Below are 27,941 nucleotides of genomic sequence, written 5' to 3'. Positions count from 1 at the left end.
GGGCATCCGCTGAGTAAAACATATGCTAGATAAGTTGGCGGTTCATTCCGCTGTGGCAACCTCAAATTAATAAAGGGACTAAGCCAAAAAGAAAATGAGTGACCCAGCTTTAAGAGTTTAGGAAAAACAGAAGCGTCCAAAATATATGAGAATTTTCAGAAAAACAAAGGGGTATAAAGTGCTTGTTAGATTTTAAATAGGAGACAACCTGACTGGACAAGAGAGTATATAATAAATATACTGTATGGTATAGGGGGGCAGTAATGCAACAAAAGAGACGCCATCTGCCACAAAACCACAAAGAAGAAGTTGCAAGTTTTCATGCGCTTTTCTGCACGGTGAGTTACGGTAATTCTTCCCATGATCCTCCTTTTCTTCTGAACAAATGCTATTTATGGTTTGTTTCTACAAAACGATCGTGAAGAAATTTGAGGTTGTCTGTCGAGAAGAAGATAACACTGCCGTTGGGGGATCTTACGGGTATTTTTTTTAACTTTCTCCGGGATCCCGTTAATGACAGACACCATGAACACAGTCGATTTTCAGACACATTTAACGGCTATAATTGAAATCATGGCGAGAAGCGCTGCTGCGGAAATAAGCAAACTATTCGAGGAGAACTCACTGCTGCTGCGAATGGAGATTTTACGATGTTCAAACGAAAACGAGTCTCTAAAAAAGAAATGTCAGTTTCTGGAGACTGAACTTCAGTCCGCTCGGGAAACCGCAGGGGAGATGAACGGGACACAAGCTCTTCACAGCGTGACAGGTGATTTAACGTTATGTATAAAATACATGGCAGGCTAAATATATACCATACAAACGCTGATATTCATGGCCTTGAGTAACACATGCTGATCTAGAGAGGACTATTTTGGAGTTCATGTCTTTTTTTAGTGTGCTCAGTAATTTTTTTTATTAATTCACCGAACATTGTTTACAGTTTGGCTGTTAAGTGCGTATTCCCGCATGAAATTATAATAATTTATTGTAAACAACATTAGATTTTTTTTAAAAAGTGCTTTATATTGTATATATCGTAGTGCTCACACTTTATTTTAGCCACAATTCCTGCTATTTACAAACCATGAGATCATAGAGACTGCGATCAAACTTTATAAGTAACGTTAATAACGTTAATAAACTGCCAGTATCTTTTGTCAGTTGTATCAATCTTTTGTTGCATCTAACGTTAATTGTCAGGTAATAAGACAACAGTTAATTGCAAAAATAACTTAATCTGAAGTGTTGCCATTGTGGTATTTAAATGTATTAGCATATTTTAAAATGCTACATTATAACTTTACTGTAGTATAAACTATTCTGAACTGACAAACTAATAAATACTGTAGTATATTTAATTTTTTTAATGACAGTAAACTGGCGAATTATTCTAGTTATATACCCTCTAGTTGCCAAAAACGTAGTATATGTATTACCAGCAACTAGACACTACTACTTAAAAATTAGCAACTTAAAATGTATTAGCAACTTGCAAAAAATGTAGCAAACTAGATTGCTACAGTATTTTTTCATGTGGGTTTTTGAAAAAAAAAAAAAAAACTAAATGTCCAAATTTGCAGATGCATGAAAGCCTGTTGTCTCTCTTAAATGAAGGTGTCCCCATACTATGGAGCTAAAAATGTCAAAACATTTTGAAATTTGAAAATATGTCTATAAAAGTTTCTGCCTTAAAAAAATGATTTTAAATGTTCAATTTTGAAGTTATGAAATTCAAGATCAATTTAAGAAATTCAAATTCTGAAGAATTTTAACAGCATATAAAAATTCTGATTTATTAAATCACAATTACCAACAATATAAATCAACGCAATTCATATTCAGACTGTTTTGGCACATTATTAGCTCCATACTTTATCACAGTTACATATAAATTACAGTTTTACTACAGAGAAAGGATTGAAAATGCATTCATTCTTACTGTTCTGTGATCCTTGTAAACAAAACTCTCCATTGAACCAAACTGCATAACTCAAGTATCTTTCACAATATCCATCAGTAAATCTAATTAACTATAACGGCTGTTACTGGCATTGTCTGCTTCAAAACTAATTATTTTATAAAAGATCAGTTAGGAAAAAACTAACATGTGCTCGAATGTTTAACAGAAACTGGACAACCTCCCACAATCGACAATGTGTTTGGTAAGGAATGGTGCATGAACCTCTGGAGACAGGAGGAGTCCAGGGTTGGAGAGCAAGAGGATGCACAAAAGGTTTGTTTCACATACTTTTGCATTTAAAGTTTCCTGAGGGTGTAGTTTGATGTACATTAGGTGTCATTTGTTTTTCATTTGAATATTAAAGAAAACTTTTGTAGTAGCAAATGTGGTTCTTGGTGATCATAAAATGTAAGTGAAAGGGTACTACAGAGGCGAAACAAAACAAAAAAAGGCCATAAACTGAAAAATCTAAATCCCATTTCTCTTTTGGCATATTAGAGGACACCGTACGACAAAACTTTACGATTCAGAACTCCAAACTTTCTTGTTAGTCTAAAAACATCTACTATTGCCAGTCTGCCAAAACGACAGGTTGTGAAATGTGACATTTTATTATGTATTAGTTTGCTAATAGGTGTGTGAGCCTACTCTGGTCTTACAGTTTAGTTCAGATTATCATGTCATCAATTCTGTTCAATTTCATATCACAGAGCATTGACAATGCTTTACAAACGAGGCACAGTAAGACTGAAGGTAAAAGATAATGCTTTGCCAACTATTCTAGATCTGACAGTGATTTTTCCCCCCACAAGTTTAAGTAACTTTTATTTTAAATTCACTACAGCTTTGTCTGTTATACCAGATTGTTTTGCTATTTACTCAGTATTGGTGTGTTTTAACCTAGGATGTAAGTATCAAACACACATGCAGAAGTTTTTATTGGTGGAGACATAGAGGTTGGACAACGAAACACTGGGCAATTTAGTGTTTGAGGTTGCATGGCTAAGTTTGACCAGCCAGGTGGCCAACCTTCATTGCTCTTACTGGTAGAATGTGTAATCAGGGTGTGAAGGTTTAACTAGCTGAGTAATAGCACAGTTTTGCTTAAAATATTACAATGCACATCATTATAGGTAATATATCAGAGTTGAAAAGAGCATAAATTGTTAGTGTACATCTCATTAGCACATCTGTAAACAGGACAGCAAGTTTAGATAGCCACGGTATCCGGACTAATGTCAGCAAACCACCTAGAAGGACAAACCATATTTAACAGGAATAACTGTGGGACGTAAGAGGAATGTGTCTGAAAGGGATGTCCGGGTGCTAACCCGAGTTGTACCTAAAAAACATAAAACCACAGCTGCCAAACTCACTACACCTCAGTGTTCACCTCAACCGTGTCTCCTCTCTTTCCACCAAAACTGTTCATCGGGAGCTCCACTTAGTCAATATACATGGCCGAGTTGCTATTGCCAAAACTTTGGTCATTCGTGCCAATTACAAATGTCAGTTTCAATGGTGCCAGCAGTAAAAATCTTGGGCTGTGGACAATGTGAAACACGTATTGTTTTCTGATGAGCCCACCTTCACCATCTTTCCCACATTTGGGAGAGTTACGGTGTGGAGAATTCCCAAAGAAGCTCACCACCCAGACTTTTGCATGCCCAGAGATGGATTAGTGATGGTTTGGACTGCATTGTCATGGCATTTCTTAGGCCCAATACTTATGCTAAATGGGCAAGTCGCTGCCAAGGATTACCGAACCATTCTGAAGAACCATGTGCACTTAATGGTTTAAATATTGTATCCTGAAGGCTGTGCTGTGTATCAGGATGATAATGCAGCAATACACACAGCTGAACATGAAAATGAAGTTGAACATCTTCCATGGCCTGCGAAGTCACCAGTGCTGGACTTTTATCTGTCATTCTCAAGTCAAATTGATAGGCCACAAAAGAAGGCCCCACACCATACTAATGAGTTATTGTGGTCTAAAACTAGACATTTCAGATTCATTGTCCAACCCTGTTCACACACTTGAAAATGCACTTAAAAAAGCATTTGTCTGTTTTTTTGTATGTGTTATAACATCTTTGATAACCTTTCTGCTTTTAAGTGGTGATAAAACTTGAACACTTGAAGTCTGAATAAACTGCATTTTTATTTGTTTAAAATCTGAGGCTTAGTTCCTTGTTTTGAAATATAATATGCCCATATATAAATAGGTAAAAATTACTTGAGGGCCATCAAATTTAGATGAAAATTGTCAAAAGATCTTGAAAAAACAAAAACAACTGGCCTGGAAATATATAAAGTACTGGTAACCACTGACCTGCGTTTTATTTCTCACCAAGCACCAATGTCCTACTGAAGAAAAAGACACATGTAAATGTTTAATATGGTTCATGTTTGGGTGAACTATTGCTCACCAGTTCTTTCTTTAATTTGAAATTCTTTAGCCAATAGATTTGCTGGGTGAAGAACCAGATGTGATTATGATTAAGGATGAGTCGATGAAGAATGCCAGTTGCTCTTTAAACAGTATACCGGAGGACAACAAAAGCAGCAGTCTGACAGGTTTGTGGACAGAAAACTAAAGACCAATTGTTATATTAATTATATCAAAGAGCCCCTATTATCTATTTAAAAGGTCATATTTTGGTTTTGGGGGTCTCCAACAAAAAGCTGATATGCATGCAAGATCAAAAAACACTTTCATTGTCTCATAACATGCATTTATTTTTACCTAATTATCCCAATGACTCCCATATGATTCGTTAAGCGATATATTTGTTCCCTAACCTTAGCATGATGCTAATCTGTGCTGATTGGTCTAATGACCCAGTCTGTCATGATTGGTCAACTGCGTTCAGTGTAAGAGACGGAGAGAAATACCCACCACGGCTTTTCAATTTTAAAGTAGTCAGAGTACAGAGTTTATGTGTGAGCCCAATGCACTAGCATATTGCTCTATACGTAACCATAAGTAACAACAACAACACGCATTCAGTATTAAACCACACAGTGGCAAAAGCTGAACTATTTTGAAACTTGGCTGCCGCACGTGTAGGAACAGATGACGGTGGCCATAGCAACAACAAACAGCAGTAGATCGCGAACTCACAAACACATTTAAATCCCTCAAGAAAGCGTCACGCTTTCAACGTGGATTTAGACACGATATGAGAATATAAAGAGTTGTCCAGATACAGTACAAGCGGTTACAAGTAACAAAACACAATTATATAACTTGCAAGCTAGAGAAAATAAGAAAGCAATCATTTTTAATTGCACTTACATTTGTGAAAAGGAAGAAGAAACAGATCCATGAACTGTAAAGTTTCTGTCAAGCTCTGACAAAGTCCCATACATCAATAGTCTTTTCTGATCCCTCCTTTAACAAACGATTGTTGAATCCCTCTTTGTAAGCATGTAGATTGCTGAAGCACTCGTCAGAAAAATGATGGGAACACAGCACAAGGCTGGGGCTATAATGCTGAGGTATTTTTGCAAAAATAAACTTCAACCACTTTAGGTAAAATAACACTTACTTTCCCCTTACACTTCAGAGCACATCGTCTTCACGACTTGATTCAACCGGGATCTGCTAGAGTATTTGTCTTCCTCTTTTTCTTTCTAAAGTGTTTGTGGGCAGGGCTGTGGGTTTCAATTTTCCCGGGTCTGTGCACACAACAATTGGGTGGGGCTTGCGTTTTGTATAGACAGATTTAGGCTTTAGCTGGGTATTTTACTTCACTCAGAGCTGTGTTACACAATGCATAGAAGGTCATTTTCAAAAACCCATTATAAGGGGCTTTTTAAGACATTCATACTGTATTTAACCTTATATTACAGGACCAGCGATGTCCAATGATGAGAGATGTGGAGACCGGAACTCTGATGATTATATCACATACACTGTGCCTTCAGACGAACAACCCCAACCGAACATACAGCAGCCACAACCAGAAGAACAAAATCTTCATGGGACAGTTCATGCGCATGGACACATTACGACAGGTGTAAATTTCAACCACATAAAAGTTGAAGCACAAAGGTTGAAATACAGGTGTGTGTTCTGTGACAGACCCTTTAGATATATAAGCCACTTGCAAAGACATATGCGGAAACACTCTGGAGAAAAACCATACATCTGCGCAGTCTGTGGTCGACGGTTCGCTCAGAAAACGTATCTCACAACTCACAAACGCACACACTCCGGCGAAAGGCCGTATGCTTGCATTGATTGCGGAAAGACTTTCTCTCAGAAAAGCTCTCTAAACGTGCATCTCCGTTGCCACACTGGAGAGAAGCCATTTAGCTGCTCGAAGTGCGGCAAAAGCTACGCGTACAAAATTGCTCTTAAAACACACCGATGTTAGAGTAGAAACGAGCCGTTACTGAATATCTTGTGTGCTTTTAGTTTTGGTTTGAAACTGTTCTGGGTCATTATTAAAATACTATCGTTTTTTGTTTGTTGAAACAAAAGGAAATACATGTTAACTGAAAGATATTAGAAACTGAAAAAAGTTGATTGAATTGTTTAGCTCAAAGATTGCTCGATTATAAATGCAATATATTTAGGAGAGTATAAATGTAAATGCTCACCTACACCCTACACTAAAAAGTGTACCATAGTTAATTCCTTTAAGCAATATGTAATTGTTTATACAGTGTGAAATGTGTTCTTGTGAAGCTCCTAGAGAGAATGAACTCTGGATTTGTTATTGCTGTAATTTTGTAGCTGACCTTCATAACTTAATCTTAATAATATTTTTACTTTTATCTTTTACCCTCTTTGAAGTGTTTACTGTTTTCTAAATTAAACATCAGTTTTATTTAATTAATGTGGTTGTGTTTAATTTATTGTTTGTTTCATGGGTAATTTAATGCTTTAGGGACAAGGACATTTAGGTGTCTGAATCAAATTTGAGCTACAAAAGAGAACTTATATACAAGCAATTCTAGCATCAATGTATTTGTTAGAAAGATCTGTTTATATTTTCCAAAACAACTAACTACAGAGTTATGGGATCAGAAAAATACCATTCTGTAAAAATTGTTATATTTAAAATGAGGAAAATAAACATGGATGTGACAAAAGTCTGCGAGTTTACACTAACTCTGGCATGCGCCTCAGCAGCATATGTGCACGTCTGAGCTCCAGGCACAAAACCCGAGAGAGCATTGCACATCAGACAGTTTAGCAATGATATTCCACGTCTCATTATAGTGGTTAAATGTGATAATTAATTTTGTCTTTATCTAACGACTCTTCTGTCTTTTAAATCTATCAGGTAATGTCACAGCGTCAGTACACTGCTTCAATCTTTCGCTTTCACGCTTGTACTTAATAATTTTAGCGAAAACCTCAGATACTGTTGGCTGTGCACATTTTTACCAACCAAGTTTGTCGACGCCATTATACCGACACAGATCACTGTGGCTATTCATGCAAGAGTCCTGCAGAAAAAGTGATTGACAGGTGGTAATTTGTGTGTAGTCAGGTAGTTGAAACGGTAGGCTACAAATAATGAATTTATTATGAATCAATTAGTTATTCATAAATAATTAATACATCACTACCTATGATGACGCCATCCTCCATCGCGATGTTTCACATTAGACATCATGCGATGCCAAATTTGTAGACATCGCCCAACCCTAGTTTACAGCATAAAACATACTTTGTAGAAATTATGTAAACTGAACTGCTCGACCTAAAAGAAATAATGCTAATCAAAAGAATAAGAGCTGGCTCATAGAACAAAATGATTGATTCGATTTGACATTTTTTGCATAGCTTCGTTATGGATGTGAAGTTGGCACTGATTTTGGTATTTTGGTAAATTAAATATAATAATTTGAAAACATTAACAGAGACATTTTTTAAGCACTGTAAAATACTTGCTTACACAAAAACTTTTCAATATTTTGGTGAAAACATATTTTCATGGCAAGGTTGACATTTTCATGGAATTGCTCATACATAAAAATGTTATTATTAATAGCTTAATCTGTTTTTTGTTCTGTTAAAGATATTCTGATTTTGAATGTTAAAAATATAATGCAAACACTATGAAAGTGTTTACAACATTCCTCAAATTATATTTTTTTTCTACTGAACAAAAAAAGGTTGAGTTAGTAAAGGGTCAGTGTAAATGATGACTATTTTCCCCCTAAAACAGCTCTCAAACTGGATTCCTGGAGGGCCACAGCTCTGCACAGTTTTGCTCCAACCCATATCAAACACAGCAGATCTTAACTAATAAAGTATTTATTAAGCACATTCAAAACAGTCACAAGACTAACCAAATTGCTGTACATAAGTGAAAGTAAAATAAAAAAAAAGCCATGAGAAATGACTAAATGAATTAAAAAAGTTAAGCAGTAGAAAGGACTATTAAAATAACATTAAAATGCCAAGCTAAATAGGTATGATTTTTAGGAGTGATTTGAAAATAGATAAACGTCTTTAAACATGTATTTAAAGATTTACAATGACAGAACAGTGCTATATGTCTCATCTGATCATATACAATAATATAGCCATCTATTATACAATAGTCCAGCGGCTATTTAAAGTCTTTAGTGAAGGGTAAAACTAACATAAATTAAATAGATAAAAAAATAATAAAAATAGTCTATTAAGATAAATTCTCCAAAAACTCCCATAGAGGATTCCAGATATGCCAGAAATCATCAGATTTCTGACGCAAGTTATAAGTCTTTCTAAGGGCAAGAAAATGGCAACCTGATTTATCCACATATGACCGAAGGAATGTTAGGAGAGGACCACAATAGAATACATTTTCGTGCTAGATACGTACAAAAGTGTAACACAGATTGTAGTCCATGACTAAGGTGCAGAGCAGTTTTATAATTCAGAAGATTAAATAACTGGAGATTGGACAAAAGATTTACCAATAATCTTCTGAAATAATTTGTGAATGTCTCAATTATGTCACAGTCCCAGAATACAACATTGAGAAACATTAGAAAATACCTTATTGAGACAAACTGTTGTTAAGTAAGTGCAGTAAAAGACTAAAAAAAAATGTGCGCACGGTTTGATATTGTGGCATGTTTGTAAAATACGCCAAAACAGACCGAAAGCCATTCTTTTTCACAAAAAATTTGTTCCACAATCTTTCTCCCATATAACTTTCAAGGAGGTAATGGAAGAACACTCTACATTAGATAAAATCGAGTAAAAGATATCTTCCTTTTGAGAGAAAATGTTGTTTTTGTTGTTTTTCCATGTCAAAAAGATCAAAACGTAATCTGCCATCCTTAAGGCTGATTCTAGAAAGTGTCGTAGTTGCACAAATTTGTAAACAGTCGTTAATTGGTCAATTCAATTCCCGTTTTAATAACTGTTTAAAGTTATTGAGGTTAATTAAGTCATTAACCGTTTAATGATTTAAAGTTCCTGTTGCCTGATCTAATTCCAAAATCTTCATTAGTGTCCATGATTGATGGAGCCATTCTAATCTTGAGGGGAAAAGTGTTCCATAACCAAGAACCTCCCATAGAGAAAGTTTCAGTCTGGACTGAACTAAAAAAAAAAAAAAAAAAAAAAAAAGGATTTGATCACTTGATCCAAGAGATTTGAGAGATGGGTTGAAGCTAGATTATGAAGGAATTTATATACCAGTAAAAACACTTCATAATCAGTTCTGAATTGGATGGGCAGCCAATGCAGGCCCATTAGAAAAGGGGTAATGTAATCAATTTTCTTACTATTACAAATGAATCTAGCAGCAGCATAATCAAGGTGTTTAAGAATAACAGAGACAATTAAACAGATGTTAGTTGGAGGTGGTTGGAGCTTAACTATGCAGAGCTGTGGTCCTCCAGGAATTGAGATTGAGACTACTGCCTTAAAAGATTTTCTTGATAATTTTAATGCTTCAACATTTTATTGTTTAGTGTTATGTTATGTAAAAGTCAATTCATTCATTTTCTTTTCGGCTTAGTCCCTTTATTAATCTGGGGTTACCACAGTGGAATGAACCGCCAACTAATCCAGCATATGTATTTTACAGCGGATGCCCTTCCAGCTGCAACCCATCACTCGGAAACATCCATACATTCTTATTCACACACATACACTACAGACAATTAAGCATACACAATTCACCTGTACCATATGTCTTTGGACTGTGGGGGAAACCGAAGCATCCGGAGGAAACCCACACAAACACAGGGAAAACATGCAAACTCTACATAGAAATGCCAACTGACCCAGCCGGGGCTTGAACCAGCGACCTTCTTGCTGTGAGGCGATCATGCTACCCAAATCAATGCATATGAAATGTTTTTTTATATTAAATCATAAATTGGCTGGATTACTGTAATGCTCTGTTTGCTGGCTGGCCAGAATCCTCTATTAACAAACTTCAGGTAGTACAAAATGCAGCTGCCAGAGTTCTTACCAGGTCCAGAAAATATGATCATATCACCCCAAATTTATCCTCCTTACACTGGCTGCCTCTTAAGTTTCATATTGATTTTATTGAACCTTCTGTCTCGCTACAATCCAACTTGCTTTTTAAAATTTCAAAACTCAGGGCCTCTGGTAGTACCTAGATTAGCAAAGTCATGTAAAGGAGGTCAAGCCTTCTCATTTATGGCTCCTAGGCTCTAAAATAGCCTTCCTGATAATGTCAGAGGCTCAGACACACTCTCTCAGTTCAAAAATAGATTAAAGACCTATCTGTTTAGTAACGGATAAACTCACTGCATATATGATACATGAATGTGCTCCACGCTGGTTTTTGCATCTTGTTTATATACACTATGAACAGCAGCTACGCTAATTATTCTCTTTATCCTCCATTTCCACCTGGGGATACTCATCCTGAGGCCCTCAGAGACTATGCAGCGCCACTTATGTGATCCAAGACCAGCGACTGTAGAGCTGCGCATCGATGGATTTGCTCTACAGTGTTTGGACTCTCAGCCGTGATTATTAAACCACACTGAAGTGAATTATACTGAACTTAAACACTGAAAACTTGACTGACACTGTTTCAATTTACTATGATCTTCTATGTAAAGCTGCTTTGTCACAATCTACAATATAAAAGCGCTATAGCTGAATTGAACTGAATCAAAAACTGCTGATAAATGGATGAACTTATTGTTTTGAAGTAAAGTTGCATAAAGCACAACGTTTTACAAACTGCAGCCAGTATTTTGGGCTGCACTGTGATCCTTAAATGGATCACTTAAATGGAAATGCCATGAAATCATTTTTGATCGTAATATGCCTGACAATACTTTTTGCACATAAAATACTGATGCACTTTAGCAGGTGTCATAGCAATAAATAACATAATGCTATATTTGTATTGCACCTTTCAAACTCCCAAGAACACTTTACATGAGGTAAACAGAAGCCACACAACAGAACACAGACAGCAGCAGTCATTTTCAGCTTAGTGTAAAATAACTTCATCTGTGTTTGAGAAGTACTTTTTCCTTAGAAATGTTTTTTTTTTTTTTATTGACTTAAATAACAAACATGCAAAATCCAATTTTACACAAAAAACTATGATAATAACAGATCAGGATAAATAATATAAACATATAAAAAAATAAATTAAAAGAGAAACAAAAGAGAAAAAAATTATTAAAAAAATAAACAATTAAACAGAGATACATACATAACACAGATACAGGAAGAGGAAACAATGACTTATGTATGTGATATTTATCATAATAATCCAAGAATCTATCTTTTTTCTTGTTATTAACTAGTCTTAGAGATTTAATTAAAACATCAATTTCAATTAAAAAATGTGAAAAAGAGGGCTGCGAATTGGAGAATTTTTGTTTGTGAATAAAATATTTACCATACAAAATAAAAAAGTTAATAATGTAGTTCTCTGATACATCAGTTTTACCTTCATAGTAACAAATAATATCTTGAAGTTGTAAGGGTCTGGAAGAAGCAATGTATTTACCTATATGGAGATATAAGCTATTCCAAAAGCTTTTTGTGTTTTCTCATTAAAAAAAATATGTGAATCAGCGTTTCGTCTTCACTTTTACAAAATGTGCACGAACTATCAATCTCTAAAAACTTTGCCAAAGTACTATTCACTGGATATGTTTTATGAAGAATTTTTAAATAAACCTCTTTTGTTTTATTGGGAATGCAGTACTTATGAGGTAATAGCCAGGCTTTTTCCAGTCTATTAGGTCAATGAAGTATGCCCATAAAATTTGCCCTTAGGAACATATACTTTTTAATTTGAAAAATTTGTTGAATATATTAATTATTAATTTTTTTGTCATGTATACTAATTCCATTTAAGATCAGCTCTGGTTCTTTAATAACATTTTCATTAAACATTAAATGGGATTTTATAATTTCCCAGAGATGGGTTGCGGCTGGTAGGGCATCCACTGTGTAAAAACTTGCTGGATAAGTTGGCAATTCATTCCGCTGTGGCGACCCCAGATTAATAAAGGGACTAAGCCGACAAGAAAATGAATGAATGAATGGAATTTTATAAGTTGAATTAGTAATCCTTGAAAAGGAATTGCTTTTTGCACAGCATTAAATTCTTTACATGGTAATGGAAAATTATTACTAGACATAAATTGTTCATAAGACAAGAAGTTGCCAGACTTATCAAGAATTGAGAGAATCCCAATAAATTTTTTGTTAAACCACGTGGATAGAAAATAGATTTATTTCTAATACTAATATCAAAGTTGTTCCATAAGATGCATTTATGTGGTGAGAAATTGTGGGAATAACACAATTTCCAGGAAAGAAGGACCTGCTGTTGAAATTTTTACAGTGCTATTGGCAATTTATTAGGCAGATAATTACATTTTAAAATAAAAGGTAGACCTCCAATTTTTGTGAAAATAGAATTTGGAATAAAAACCATATAGAGTTAGGGTCTTTTAAACATCTTTTAATCCAATTTATTCTAAAAGTGTTTACTATGTCCTCAAAGTCAGGGTTAGGGTTAGGGTTAGTGGACACTTCAAGTCCACCCTCTTTTCAACTATTTGCTAGAACTGTTTTCTAAAGTTTTTGGGATTTATTTTTCCAAATAAAGTTTAGAAATATTTTGTTAACATTATTAACAGAGAGAGAAAGTGAAGGGTATACCAAACGAGATAAACCTTCTGCTTTGGTTAAAAGAACCCTCCTATAAACTTTTTCCTTAGAAATGTGTGTGAATTTAATCTATCTCATGACGTCTTTGAAGTCAATTAAAGCTATACTGAAGCCTCTACATATGAAGCCTCTACACGACGGTTTACGGTAATCCATCCCATGATCCTTTTCTGCTAAAAGCAATGCTTTGTTTCTATCTACATAAATACTAAAGGTAACTTATCACCTTTGTTTGTTTATGAATAAGTAAACATCTGCATTAAGACATTAATATTGTTGTCGAGTGGACGGGGTGAGTGTTCATTGTTAAAGTGTCCCTTTAATGATGGACATCATGGAGAACGCCGAATTTCAGACACAGTTAACATCCATTATGGAGACGTTGGCGAAAACGGCTGTTGTGGAAATAAGCAAACTTTTCGCGAACAATTCGTCTTATCTGCGATTAGAGATTTCAAGATTTACAAGCGAAAACGAATCTTTAAAAAAGAAGTGTCGGTTTCTGGAGAGCGAACTTCAGTCTGCTCGGAAAACCGCTGGAAAGATGAACGGGACAGAAGCTCCACTCAGCCGCACTGGACTTACAGGTAACATTGAAAACCTTCGCTAGCTTATTCACAAACTAGTGACACACTGAAATATGTTGTTAAATGACACGTACAACAACAAAATAACATGATTGTTCAACCCCTCAAATCGTTACCCACGCTATACAAAAGTAACGCCATCTAATGTTCAACAGAAACTGCACATCGTCCTGAAATTGACAATGTGTTCGGTAAGGAATGGTGCATGAACCTCTGGAGACACGAGGAGTCCAAATCTGGAGAGCAGGGGGATGCACATCTGGACTCTTCAGTCGTTATAGGAGAGGTTGGTCTTGCACTATTTGAAACTCTAAAAGCTGTCAGATGACCACAACTTTGAATTTCTTTTCTCTAGCCAGTAGATTTGTTGGAAGAAGAACAAAATATGATCATGATCAAGGAGGAGAGTTTCGACGATTGCTCTTCAGAGACAATCGAGGAAGACCATGATAGTCCGAATGTGAAAGGTATGCAGAGATGTTATAGTAACTGATTGCATACATTTACGATTAAACAAAAGCTGTCAGAGAAGCACAGCACTGTCCACAAAAGAAGACACCCAGGACAACAAACCGTGACTGCTTCTATTAAATTCAACATGACTATTATTCACATGACTATTAAATCTTCTCTCAGAAGCATTTTTATCGAGTTTGGAGTAGAGTGGGATTTTTCTTAGAACTACCAGTTGTACATAAGGCTATGTTCACATATACCCGGCTCATTTAAAAATGTTCTGACCACTTTTTTAAGCATAATTGCCAGTGTTTTTATGGAGCTCAAATCTTCATTCAATTTGAATTTTTTTGTGCAGTTTTTAAATGTAAAAACATCCTGTCAGTCACCTTTTTGACAGCTGACCGATGACAAGTGAGCAGGGAGACCTGTTGTTTCCATATCAAGAACAAGCAAACATGGGGAATCTATTGAATCAGTAGATGAAGTCTTACTATACTAATTTTGGAGCACAGGACGTTGTATAGTCTAAAACAGGGCTGTCCAAACTCAGTCTTAAAAAGTCGGTGTCCTGCAGATTTTTGCCCCAAATTGTCTCAACACACCTACAAGTATGTTTCCAGAAAGACTAGTAAAGCTGTGGTCACACTAGAGTTTGAGCTTGTGAATTTCTGTCATACGGCACTGCGAAAAGGAGCAGGGTTAAACAAAATGGTTAGATATTTAAAAAAGCTAGCGATTGGTCCATATTTAAAATTTCTGTCTACAGAGGTGTTTTGATCCTTAATTGGTCTCATGCTATCATGTGATGCGATTTCGCAGGTCAGAGTTCACCTAGCTTGAACTTGAAACTTGTCGCACGAGCTTGCGTTTCTGGTCTGACACATTTGCGTGGAAGTCCATGGGGAAGCTCAGTGTAACCACAGCTTAAGAGATTGATTAGCAAGCCCAGGTGTATCTGATTGGGGTTGGAACTAAACTTTTTGAAGGTACCGACCCTCCAGAATTTGAGTTTGGGCACCACTGGTCTAAAACATGCCACAATCTGTCCAACTGGAGCTCCTGGATTACATTTTTCTAAGCACCATAATGCTTTCTTCCCTTTATAATGTTGTGCACCCACAAACATCACTGTAAAGTGATATTTTCCTCCCCGTTTACTTAAAAAAATATATAAAAAGAAGGATAGTGCAAACTGTTCTCTTTTTTGACATTTTGGCACCACACAGCACTAGACTACAGTTGCAGAAGTTGTTATGGCAACAAAAGTCACCCTCAGGTGCTATTTGTAACCAAAACAAACATTTACCCTTTGACTGCCGTTTTACCAAATGGTTGACCATGTTTTTATTGTTAAAGTAATTTAAAGAATGACCGTTTTAAATAATGGTCACACTAAAAATCAAACAAACATAATCCTGCTGCACTACTACACTTAATTTTATTGTAAAAAACAAAACATGAGAACTTGTTAAATGAGAATCTGATGTATTTTATGGCATACTTAAAAAATAAAGATGGTTTAGTATTCAAAAATGTTTATTTAGAATATTTTTTTAAATAAATTGATCTTACACGCATGCATTCATATTTTATATAATATATGTATTGATTCAGTACTTTTACAATAAACTGACATATCTACCCTTTGGTAGAGGCTGATATTTTAGAAATTATAACGTGTTAAAAAAATGCATTTGTTAAGTGAGTTAACTTGTGACACAAGGAGTTAGGAAATGCAATCCAATTTTTTTTCTTGGTGGGGTAGTTAAAGGGTTAAAAGCTGTTTTTTAGCACCTTTTAAAGTGCGCACAAGATCAGAATGCACAATGTTTAACTAGCTCAGATTATTAGTCTTAAGGTGAACAATTAATCCACGTTTGTTGGTAATTATAATCAAAATTGAACCATTTGATTATGCTCTGAAACACCAGTCCTTCTCTGATGACATCAATTTAACGTTAAAGTGAAAGATGAGCAGAGGCCAAAAATAAAACCACGTCCCTTATTCGGTATTCAGTTTCAATATGGAAATATGCCATTAAACAGAAATAAAGGTCAGCAGCAACTTCTTGTTCACATGGATTTTAAAGTGCCCATGAACCAGAAGCTGCAATGTTTTTTTTTTTCTTAATTTTTTTTTTTTTTGCGTTGGGACACAGTTCCTAGATAAATGGAATTTTAAATAACCAAACAATGGCCGTGGCTTGTTTTTTCTACCGCAGGCTGAATCAGTTTGTTGTCAAAACTGACAGCTAGAGGGGCGTGGTTAAGTATGTTAGCCACACCCAATAACTCAAAAACTATCCGAATCAATCCATAATCTGATCATTTAACTGAAAACAAACAGGAAGCACATTTTCAGATTTCAATTAAAGATTAGAAGGGCAGACATATTTTTTTCTTAATGACAGATGAACTGTTCACCAAAAAACATGATAACCTAACAAAATCATATGGTTTTAATTTCTTGGGGACTTTAAGGACATCTAAAAATAACATCACAAATTGTAATGAGCAAAATAGAAAGTGAAAGGTGATGGGAAAACATTGTAATTAACACATTTCCAAACTCAATAAAAAAAAAAAGCAAATCACTTCTTTTTTTTTTTACTCTTTACAGTTGTAATCCAAGAGGAAATCAGAAAAATACTGCCAGAGCTGGACTCTAAAACAGTTCAAAATGTGGTCAATCATCTCTGGTTTGTGGTGGGTGTGGAGAAGACAGAAGACCTTTCATTAGTAGAAGTTTCAGATCTGAAGGACTTAATGGAGCCAATCCAGTGTCGAAAACTTGTGAAAACATTCAGACAAAGAGGTAAGAAACCAAGTTTAAGGCTGAAATGTTGCTAGGATGTTCATGCAGAATTCTCTGTTACACCTGTTGCACTAAAGTCACAGCCAATCTCTAGTAGAATGGCTCAAATGGTAATTAAACCGAGACCTGATACTGACCTACAGATGTGGCCTTTAAAAACCTTTAAAAACAAGTTTTTGTCTCAAGTGTCTTGTGACAACAACAGGAGTGGTCTGATAGCCTTCATACATTTCACATAAACTTTTAAAACTTTCGTTGGCTCTCAATTATATTTATTCATAATATAGGACTAGGGCTGGGAAATACTGAAAAAAAATACATTGGAATATGTATTGTGATATAAATACTGCTTCACCAAATAATTGGAATAGCTCTATTTGGAAAGATTCTATTATTTAGATTGATTAGAGTTAGGGCTTTGCGATTTGGGGAAGATATCTAATTGCGATTTTTCGGACAGATATTGCGATTACGATTTAATTTGCGATTTAATTATGTAGTCAAGCTTCAGGTCAATCTGTAAGCCGTGGCAACAATTCTGCGACAGCTCTTAAAAATGTCCTGTTTTTGTTCAGTGTCTGGGACTTTGAAACTAAAATAGTTCCATATTAACGACATGCTGTTTTTTGGCAATTAAGACTATCACACATAGACAGCAGTCACGCATTTGCTCTGGGCAGGGAAAATTAAATGCAAACATATTTTATTTCACAGCCTCTTGTAATTTAGCTAATCACAATGTTTCAAATTGCGATTGTGATTCAATTTAGATTAAGCTCGGCCCTGGTGTGATATAATAAGGTGATGCAGCTAGTAAAAAACAGTTCAAGCCAAGATCAATCAAGAGGCCGGCTGTAACTACATTTCTCAAATATTTGCAAACATACGGATTATTAGATTATCAGACATATTTAAACCAGCTAATCCCTTCATGCTGAGTAACAATTAATGTGATAATAGCACTAAATGCTGCTTTGTTTAGGATTTGTCTGTGTGCATTAGAAGTTTGGTTTCCCTTTTTGGATTGAGAAAACGGACTACTGTCCCTCTGTGAAAAGAAAGACAGGTCCTCTCGTTCAGGCGCAGAACATGGCTCTCGTTTTCTTTTTAGGGTACCGTGCCTTGGGTGTGTTCATGGACAGCTTTTTGGTCCAGATGTGATCCAGTGCGAGGCAACAACACAATTGGGTTAAACTTGTTGTGTCCTGGCCATAAAGCCCCATTCACACCTGATCTTAAGATGCATTTTTGTCAGTCATGTAGTTGATGACTCAGTACAGTCGTATTTGTGTGATATACTATGGACTAATGAATATTTGATAACCAGCTGTAATCAGATCACATAAAAATCCAACTAAATAATAGGTTGAAACTGGGCATTTGTGATGTGCGCTAATCTGTCTAGGGGTTTGTTCTTCGTACCTCACTTTTAAAAAATCTAAGGGTGCTTTCGCACCTGTAGATCGATTTGTTTTGTTCTGAAACATGGATTTAAATTGTTACAATGTTTATTTTTGTTATTGGTTCACTTTTACATGGCAAAGTTTCTAAGGGTGCTTTCACACCTGCCTTATTTAGTTCGATTGAATCGCACTAGAGTTCGTTTCCCCTTTTGGTGCGGTTCGTTGGGGCAGGTGAGAATGCAGCAATCGTACTCGAGTGCGCACCAAAAGCGGACCAAATAAGCATACCGAGACCTGCTTGAAGAGGTGGTCTCGGTACGCTTTCAAACGAACCCTGGAGCGGTTCGTTTGTGGTGAGAATATGATCCGTACTAAAACAGGTCCAACCGCAAAAAGTACTGTGCGTTTTGGACTAATTCAGCTGCCGTAGGCCGATGTGCTGTGCATTATGGGATATGGAGGAAAAATATTTGTTGACAGCGCTTTACCAACAGAGAAAGAGGGGAAAACATTACCTGATGGATCGTTGGTTATATTTCCGCAAGATGAGCATGTCGCAATTTAGCTAAATTAATTCACGCCTCCTCCTGAAGTGACGAGTGATGCATTAAACAGTTTTCCAGCCGCGGCCGCGCTTCATTTTCGTAAGGTATAGTTTGTCTAAAGCAGGGATACAATCAGTCAGCGCAGTCGTCCTTCTAGAAAGGTTTTGTTTACCTGCGGGAGTTCACTGGCATTTTTCCGCACGTGAATTCTGACCAATCATTAAGCAGTTTAGGAAATATGTTCAACAACATCTGGCCAATGAGAGATGTGGATTTTGTCAGATGACTGCATTTTGGTTTGTTTCAACTGGTTCGGACCAAAGCCAGCAGTGTGGTGTGAAAACGACCCATAGACGGCAGAAGATGCAACAATGTATCATGTATTACCCTTGGTCCGGACCAAATGAAGCGAACTACAGATGTGAAAGCACCCTAAATGGACCAATATAGCTCAAACAAGTCACGTGTCTTTTCAGTCTCATTTAGCTGTCATGCATCCTTATTTGCAATGATGAGCAATATGACATTATAAGCAAAAAGCTGCGCTTTAATTTTTAATGCTGACACCCTCAGACATCGTCACCAAATGTATCAGAGGTATAACTTTCTCATACATAGCCCTTGGCCAGAATTATGCATTATAGGCTTTACAATATAGAGAAATAACAGATAAACCAAGACTGCAGTTTGGTCAATTTTCCTAATGGATAAACAGCTCTCGTTAATAGTTCAGCATACTTTCACTTTCGTATTTGACATGAAACGCACATTTACCAGTAGGAATGATGGCATCCCGCCATACTCATAATTCTCTCTTCATATATGCCTATTACATATCTAGAATACACTGTGATATAGCCTGGTTCGGATCGTATCGCTCCACTCCAGAGTTCGTTTAAATCAAGCCGAGGCCACCTTATTCAGGCGATCTCGGACCGATTGTTTTGGCTTGGATTCGAGTGCTAACTGGGGAAACATGCCAGGTTCCAGAACAAAAGTCTAGGTGTGAAAGCACCCTAGGATGATTTGTCATCTTTAAATCTTGAAAACTGATGCCTGGCTAATTGGGTTCCTCAAACAAGTTTGCGAATCTGATTAAAATATAAATAAAATATAAATAAATTGATCTGAGATTGTTGCGTGTGCTTGCTGTGAAGGAAAGATCTATCGATCCACGAAATCCTGATCAGCAATGCAGCGATTGGCTGACAGCAAGACCGCAGATTAAGGTTTTGTTTAATATAATAAACAACAACTCTTCATATTTGTTGTGAGCTGCAGGGTGTACAGTTTCATTTGCCAAAAGTATAGTATTAGCAATTTATTTAGTTAAAAATTTTTAAAGTGGATTTTCTTAGTTTATTTAAGCTTTTATTTTGTCTTATGGCGTAAGGCAAAACTGCCTATTGCAATTAATTTTGCATTAAAAAAGCATTTTGATATTTGAGAAATGTCTGGATCTCCCACTGCATCAAATCACACATATTTTAGCTTTCAATTTGTGCACGAATATCATAAATTATGTAATTATTTCTTTCAAAAAAAAAAAAAAAAAAAACACTATCAGAAGCAGTACTCAAGCTAGGGCAGTACTTTTTCGAAGGAACACGTTTGCAAAAAGTCCATATTTGTATCTTAAAAGTATTAGTTCCTAAAGTGCACAGTTGTCACTAAAAGTATAAAAAAATCTTCTGTGCGAACCCCTTGGGGGTACCACTACATTTACACATGGGGGTACAACATTTAGAACAACATAAGCTGTATGTTGTTTCAGGTGTGGTGTCCGCAGCCTCTTCACCTTCGATGGCCTACACTTGCAATCAGCAGCCATTCAAGAAAATTAAATTAAATCCCAACCACTCTTCATCAGTGGGTTCAGCAGGACAGACAGGCCCATCTCAGAGCTTGCCATCTGATGTTTTGACATCTGATCAAACATCTGTGTTTTCAACATCAGAACTTTCTCCTCCATCCACCACTTCACCCCATTGTTCTTCAGTGATGTTTTCCACTGAAACTCAAGACACTTCAAATCCCCAGAAACATGCTTCTCAGTTAAACCATCAAGGGGTGATTCTTCCTGACATTTGTCTAAATCCAGTTTCCATGCAAGAGGAGAAAAAACTATACCTAGCATCAGTCGGACAAGATGGGAATCCACGGCCAGATCGCTTTGCTGCACTTTTGTTTAAAAGTCTTGTGCCACATAAAGTGTACTTGGACTGGTCAGGTACTGCCAACTATAATGGCAACAGGAGGAAAAATGCACTACCTAACAACCTGCGAGAAGAAATAGCAGATGCCGTTCGCAGAAAATTCCCTGACAATAAACCCAGCGACTGGAATAAGATAAAGGATCGACTTAATGAACTTCTTCGTAAAAGACGACTGGCCTTCCCCCTAACCTGATTATGTGAAGGCTCGTTCTGTAAATGACTTGTATACTACTTCTGTTTGATATTTCATGTATGCACGATAGAGGTGACTGGCTGAAAAGTGCTGTAACTTTGTTTTTATAAAACATTTAGTAATCACAATAGTCTGCTGCTGATGTTAAACCATGGAGTTGAATATCTATATTGACTTGGAAATACGAAGCATTTCCCGAGGCTTAAATCTTAATATATTAGATGTACAGTCAAGCCCAAAATTATTACATAAAATTAAGATTCAAACTCAGAGAAATGCATTCTATCTCCCCTGGGGTATGGAGGATTTGCTTGACTGTATATGTTTGAGAGAATTTATTGTAATGTTTAATTTTATATTTCACACATCGCATCACAAATAATTGCGCCAAATTGCAAAAAAAAAAAAAAAAATTATTCTCATATAATGTGTTTTAATGTTAATTTGCTGACATGTATGCATGCTTTGTATTTCTCTTCACAATAAATCATATATTTTATAAGTAATGTTCATCTTTTGTTTTATTGAATGTCTGAAACTGCTGGCCTACCAATAGCCACATTTCCACTGTCGTGCCAGTGCCAGCCAGGGATTTTATCGGGCTGGGTCATGCCAAATTATGTCGCATTTTTACTGTTGGGCTAGTAGCTCGCAGCGCGTCACACAAACCCCCCCCCTGAAATTCCCCTGAATCAAACGTCACAATTCCCACCCAGTTCAGCAGGAATCAAAATGAAGACAAACGAAACAAACAAATGACACATTACTGTACAGCATTACATTATATGTCTATACGCACAGGCCCATGTATTTTTCATTCATTATATTTGTTTACTCGCCAACTGACTGTTGGCATCGTGCACCTTTTAAGAGAGGGATGACCCAGTACACCATCCATAATATAAAACCATAGAAATTTTCCAGTAATAACTTGGTATAAAATGTATTTTTTAACATCCTTGTTTATATAGAGACCCTCAAACATTCAGCCCAAATGGTCTGGAGAGACCTAAAACATATTATTTTTTTCCCTTGGCTATACAACACTTAAGTATTTCCCCTTTATTTAAGAGAATAATTTAAGGGTGTTGCATGTTATTCGGTTATCTTAAGTAAAGGAAACTAGTAAGTGTTTCAGGACATAAGAGCAAGTGATAAAATATAGGTTATAACCTATTTATCGTTGAACTTAGCTGCTATTCACTAATAAGCTCTACATTTTAAATGTTAATTTTTTATTTTACCATGTTATATAAAAACATAAACATTTGTTTGAGGACATAGACTGGGCTACATTTTTTTTATGTGCAATTTTCCCCCATCCGTTTATAAAGCAGCACTGCGCAGGACTGGGTGACAGAAAAGAAAAGGTAGTTTCTGATGGTTTCAGTCACCCAAAATGTACTCTGTTTGCATGATTTAATTATTATCATCGTATCCAAATGCTTTTTATAGTTCAAAACTTCTTTGTTGTTTATTGTTTTTAGAAATCATCTAAAATAATTTTTTTCAGATAGGCCTTTGTAAAACGACAGTTTAAAATGGCTTTAAACGATTACATTTTTTTGTATTGTATATACCTAAATTGTTATGGCTTTTATTTGTTTTTTATTGGTTTATTTATTTAATGTGATTTTATTATATGCAATATTTGTAATTCTTTAAATGATTTCAATATAGCTTATTTTATCTAGATATGACACTATTGTGTTGAGCCTACAAAAGCGGACATGTAGTTTGTAAAGTTTTATGTTTTAAAAGTTTCAGTGTTCTCCCCATTTTAATACTTCTACAGATGAATTGCAAATTCGTATGCTGTACAATTTGCGCCTATGTAAAGTTACAGTATTATTGCTTGATTAATTCTGTCATTAATTCATGTCGTTGCAATCTCCCGAGACCTTCGTTCATCTCCAGAACACAAACTGAGATATTTTAGATATTGTAGATAAGTTTGGGTTCTCGCTCACTTCCATAGGTCATTTTTATATTTGTGGTAGAGCTATCCCTTTAATCGTTCTATAGTTATTTATATAAAGTTAACTAGCAGTAGTCACCATTCAGTTGTTTAGAACAATTAGAACAACATAAGCTGTATGTTGTTTCAGGTGTGGTGTCCGCAGCCTCTTCACCTTCGCCTACACTTGCAATCAGCATCCATTCAAGAAAATTAAATTAAATCCCAACCACTCTTCTTCAGTTGGTTCAGCATCACAGACAGCCCCAACTCAGAGCTTGCCATCTGATGTTTTGACATCTGATCAAACATCTGTGTTTTCAACATCAGAACTTTCTCCTCCATCCACCACTTCACCCCATTGTTCTTCAGTGATGTCCTCGACTGAAACGCAAGACACTTCAAATCCCCAGAAACATGCTTCTCAATTAAACCATCAAGGGGTGATTCTTCCTGACATTTGTCTAAATCCAGTTTCCATGGAGGAGGAGAAGAAACTATACCTAGCATCAGTCGGATAAGATGGAAATCCACGGCCAGATCGCTTTGCTACACTTTTGTTTAAAAGTCTTGTGCCACATAAAGTGTACTTGGACTGGTCAGGTACGGCCAACTTTAACGGTGCCAGGGGGAAAAATGCACTACCTAACAACCTGCGAGAAGAAATAGCAGATGCCGTTCGCAGAAAATTCCCTGACAATAAACCCAGCAACTGGAATAAGATAAAGGATCGACTTAATGAACTTCTTCGTAATAAACGAACTACTTTCACCCCTAACCTGATTATGTGAAGGCTCGTTCGATACATTACTTAATTGCTACTACTTATGTTTGATATTTCATGTGTACAATTGAGCAGACTGGCTGAAAACTCAATGATTTAGGTTACTAATCGTGTCAATAATTATTTACTGAAATGTATGCATGCTTTGTAATTTACACCACAATAAAACATAGATTTTATGAGTAGTGTTCACCCTTTTTTCATATTATTAAGTGTTAGGTTTTCCAACCCCCAGGGAAGGCAGCATAGACTCTGTTTGTCAAAAACTGCAGAATTAATCGAAGACAGTTTTGGACTTCCCAATAGTACTGGAACCCTTGAAATCAGTCCCATTTTTGCTCCCACTAGTGATGCCTCTGTTCCCACCAATTTAATATTTGAACTGCAAATGAGTATATAGTACAATTGGCACCTGGGTTATGTAAAGTTAGGGTATTATTGCATATAAAAGAATTAGTTCACCCAATAATGAAAATGATCTCATTAATTCATGTCGTTGCAATCCCCCGAGACCTTCGTTCATCCTCTGAACACAAACTATGATATTATAGTATTGTAGATTAGCCTGGAAGATCTCACATATTCCATAGACAGCAACAGTCTTGAGACAAAAAACGAAATTCTAAACTTTTGTACACCAAAATAACTGTAAATATAACTCTGTTCGCCTATGTCTTTTCATCTTTGTCAGGTTACTGTGTGCATTTACTTTAGGCAATACAACATATTGCAGTTACAGTCATATGCAGTCAGAGCAGCAGATGCACTTCACGGAAAATTCCCCTCACATAAACTCCATGACTGGAATGAGATCGATTAATGAACTTCTTCTGACTTTCCCTCTAATCTGATTATGTGAAAGCATAAATTTACAAAATGTTTTTAAAAGCCACATCTGAATTCTCTAGAAAGCTTGTTGAGTAATATATGACGCATACTCTGTAATATAATACAAAGTTAGAAAAAAATTGAGCTTGAACTGGTTTTGAGGATTTGACAGTGCTCAAAGGTATTGTTGTGCTCAAAGGTTAGAGAATGCATCTGAGAAACAAATCCAAGCAATTGGTAGTGAATGAAACCCAGTACATTATAACGAAGATTCACTGATTAATAATGGTTGAAAGGCCTTTGAAGAGGGTACTTTTTTTTTAGTCTTCAACATACTTAAATTTTTTCCATGATTTCTTTCCTCCAAGAATCCATTGGACAAGTGGACGGAACCGCTGAGAAGACTCTTAATCCATTCTCATCAATTGAGTCCCTTCCTGACCAGTCCTTCATTCCTCACTATCCTATTAAGTCCAGCTGGGTCCAAAATTTCCACATTCCTTGGGAACGGATGTCACCAGCTCTCATTCAGGCAACAACCACTGGAGAGAGGGCTCGACCTGGCCCAAGAAGGGAGTTTGTTAGGATTGTTGTTGCAGCCATGCAAGCCCACTGTCCCAACCCGAACTTATCCACCTGTGGGGAAGTGGCACGAACCATTGTGTCTACATATCCCCTGACATTTGGAGACATTTCTGAAGAAGGAGAACAAATAGGAAATGGTTTCAGTTGCCTTCAAAGACAACTAAAAACTAGGGTAGAACATGTAAATAGGGATGTTTTGGAACACCGGATTCGTCGACCTAGAAAGCCATCAGAGAAAAGAGCCGGGCAAGACGACAACTACTTGGTGAAGAAAGTCAGATGCAAAGTGGACAGTTATGGATGCATTAATTGGCAGCCCTCGTCTGTCCCAGATGGAGAGACGGCAGAATCTCTTGAAATGAAGAGGAAGGTTGCGGCAGAGATTTTTCAGTCTGCAGGTCCAAGGGCGGTGGAGTTGACCAATGTTGAAGACTTAATGCATCAGACTTATGTTTACCAGCGTCACATGATCAACTCATGTCCACCTCCTACTATCAGCGAGATAGAGGGGCACTGGCCATTCCTGTTCACCGAAAGGGGCCTCTGTAGGCATTTCAAAGTCCTGACTGGGATTGACATCAGAAGTCGCTTTAGCGAAACACTTACAGTTAAATCCAGAAGAATATTGAATTACTTCAATAGTCAGAAACTGAAGTGGAACACAGAGATCCAGAGTCTGCTGAATGAGATTGAAGAGAATCCCAGTACAACAGATAATAACAGGAACACCATATCAGCCATCCTGTTAATGATGAAGTACTTTAAGGAAAAGGACAACTCTGTGTTCATCTTAGTAGATGTCAGTAAACATGAAGTGTATCCACTAAGGTTTTAAAAGAAGTTTGGCTGATTCCAAAATAAAAATGTTTTTATATTTTGTTTTTAAGGAAACTTCTACCAAGACATCAATTGAAAATGAAATTAGCTTACCAGCTACTCCCCGACTCATCATGCTTGGTAAGACATTGTCTTTCTTTGCAAGTTAGTTTGGTCCTGTATCTTTTTATATATGTGTAATACAGGGATTCTTCATATTTCAGGTGATACATTGCTAACTTCTTCCAAGTGGTTTATCAGTATTGAGGGCAAAGTGACACATTCTATAGATGACCAGCTGGACTTCACAGCGGCATTGTCTGTTTTCTTTGGGTGCTTTTACGTTTTTAATATTGAGTACGAGGAATCAGCCAGTGCCACTCTTGAGTTTCTCCAGAGGTGAGCCTTAAGGACATTTGAACTGGACATTAAATATTTAAGGACATTTGTTTTACTCTTACTCTCTTTTCTTTTTCTTCTGGATCTTGATGGATCAGAGTTTCATGAAACAGACCTAACATAGATATATGTCTAGCAAACCAGACATTTTGTCTAAAAATGTTCTGCTATTCTTCAGGTTCTTTGTGAGGATCAATCCTGAAGGATCTAAATGTACTTCAAAATCAGGTACAAGCCGAAGGACGGGTACGGCTGTCCAAAGGAAAACCCAAAACTTTAATACACGCGTGGCAACATTTATGCAGAGGCTTTCAGAATTTGAGTGGAAAACATCAAGCTAAGTAAGTTGATCGAAGAAATAAATCTCTATTCCTTTCAGTATAAAGTCAAAATGACCTGAAATGTATTGAAACAATGGATTGTTTTAAATAATTCAATATTATTTCATTTGTTTCAGGATTGTCTCTATCCATGCCCTGCACTGACTATGAAGTTACTACTTGCGCGCTTTTTTTTTTTTTTACCTTGATACCTTAACATTATTTTTTACCTTATTATTTGTAGTGTCCTTATTGGAATGTTGCTGAAATGTTTGTATTATAAGAAATTTACTGGCACCATTTAAGTCATTCATGCAACAACAATAAAAAAGGTGTATCGACTACTGTGGTTTATTTTTACGAAAACATAATTGCAGTGATAGTATAATGGTGTAGTGCTATTTTCTTTATTAGTTTATAGCATTAGGTATTTTGTGTATTGTTTACTGCACTGTTTATATATAATTACGGTAACTAACCTGATTGATATAAAGTGTACCTTTTTAGGGCTTTACATTAACACCCGCCAAATGCGGGTAGATTTTAGCTGTGGCGGGTTAGACAGACACTGCCACTAGCCACTATGGCTGGTTGTAAATCATTTTTAAATTGTGGTTTTCTTGAAAGCAGGGTTCGACAATAAGGATGGCCCAATATGGGTGCAAATGTGATCTTAGAATTGAGAAGAAGCATGACTGACAACTAAGTTTGTTCGTGCGAGCAAAAGAAAGCAAGTGAATACTGAATGAGAGGATGATCACTCGTGCCAACAGCTGAGGTGATGCGCGCAACTGTTTAAAACAAATGCTTACTCCCTTCTCCTTGCTTGAAGTAACCATGCCTTTATGCACAACTGCATACCTGTCAACCCTCCCGTTTGTCCCGGGATTCTCTCGTATTTTACTGTTCTATCCCGCTATCA

At 36.3% G+C, this 27,941-nt stretch overlaps 2 protein-coding genes across 5 annotated transcripts; both read left to right on the top strand.

Moving 5' to 3' along the window:
- The first annotated feature begins 44 nt into the window (after positions 1–44).
- On the top strand, positions 45–6,809 carry LOC566011 (uncharacterized). Of its 3 annotated transcripts, XM_087245213.1 has the most exons (5): positions 388–769; positions 2,130–2,236; positions 4,426–4,543; positions 5,396–5,467; positions 5,822–6,809. In XM_087245213.1, the coding sequence occupies exons 1-4, from the start codon at positions 514–516 to the stop codon at positions 5,428–5,430; spliced, it is 516 nt and encodes a 171-aa protein (XP_087101339.1). In that variant the 5' UTR covers positions 388–513; the 3' UTR covers positions 5,431–5,467; positions 5,822–6,809. The 3 variants fall into 3 exon arrangements, with proteins under 3 accessions (XP_087101338.1, XP_087101339.1, XP_087101337.1); XM_087245212.1 differs by lacking the exons at positions 388–769; positions 5,396–5,467 and adding an exon at positions 45–338; XM_087245211.1 differs by lacking the exon at positions 5,396–5,467.
- Positions 6,810–13,258: 6,449 nt separating this feature from the next.
- zgc:113210 lies at positions 13,259–27,360 on the top strand. 2 transcript variants are annotated; one of them, NM_001013514.3, is made up of 9 exons: positions 13,274–13,699; positions 13,855–13,985; positions 14,055–14,166; positions 16,779–16,973; positions 25,268–26,283; positions 26,372–26,441; positions 26,525–26,699; positions 26,878–27,040; positions 27,157–27,360. In NM_001013514.3, the coding sequence occupies exons 1-8, from the start codon at positions 13,438–13,440 to the stop codon at positions 27,038–27,040; spliced, it is 2,124 nt and encodes a 707-aa protein (NP_001013532.1). In that variant the 5' UTR covers positions 13,274–13,437; the 3' UTR covers positions 27,157–27,360. The 2 variants fall into 2 exon arrangements, with proteins under 2 accessions (XP_087098777.1, NP_001013532.1); XM_087242651.1 differs by lacking the exons at positions 25,268–26,283; positions 26,372–26,441; positions 26,525–26,699; positions 26,878–27,040; positions 27,157–27,360 and adding an exon at positions 20,696–21,836 and having other exon boundaries at positions 13,259–13,699.
- The last annotated feature ends 581 nt before the right edge of the window (positions 27,361–27,941 follow it).

This window comes from Danio rerio, chromosome 3 (genome assembly GCF_052040795.2).
Source record: "Danio rerio strain M-AB ecotype USA chromosome 3, GRCz13ab, whole genome shotgun sequence".
Classification (NCBI taxonomy): domain Eukaryota; kingdom Metazoa; phylum Chordata; class Actinopteri; order Cypriniformes; family Danionidae; genus Danio; species Danio rerio.
The sequence above is the reverse complement of the archived record's forward strand: the minus strand, read 5'-3'. Positions and strand labels throughout refer to the sequence as shown.

What these genes read in the sequence shown, in the direction of transcription:
- LOC566011 (XM_087245211.1), top strand. Translation starts at nt 514, where the DNA reads ATGACAGACACCATGAACACAGTCGATTTTCAGACACATTTAACGGCT. An exon ending in AGCTCTTCACAGCGTGACAG is followed by an intron (nt 770 to 2,129) that starts GTGATTTAACGT and finishes AATGTTTAACAG; the next exon opens with AAACTGGACAACCTCCCACA. An exon ending in AGCAAGAGGATGCACAAAAG is followed by an intron (nt 2,237 to 4,425) that starts GTTTGTTTCACA and finishes GAAATTCTTTAG; the next exon opens with CCAATAGATTTGCTGGGTGA.
- zgc:113210 (NM_001013514.3), top strand. Translation starts at nt 13,438, where the DNA reads ATGGACATCATGGAGAACGCCGAATTTCAGACACAGTTAACATCCATT. An exon ending in TGATAGTCCGAATGTGAAAG is followed by an intron (nt 14,167 to 16,778) that starts GTATGCAGAGAT and finishes TACTCTTTACAG; the next exon opens with TTGTAATCCAAGAGGAAATC. An exon ending in TCCCCGACTCATCATGCTTG is followed by an intron (nt 26,442 to 26,524) that starts GTAAGACATTGT and finishes TTCATATTTCAG; the next exon opens with GTGATACATTGCTAACTTCT.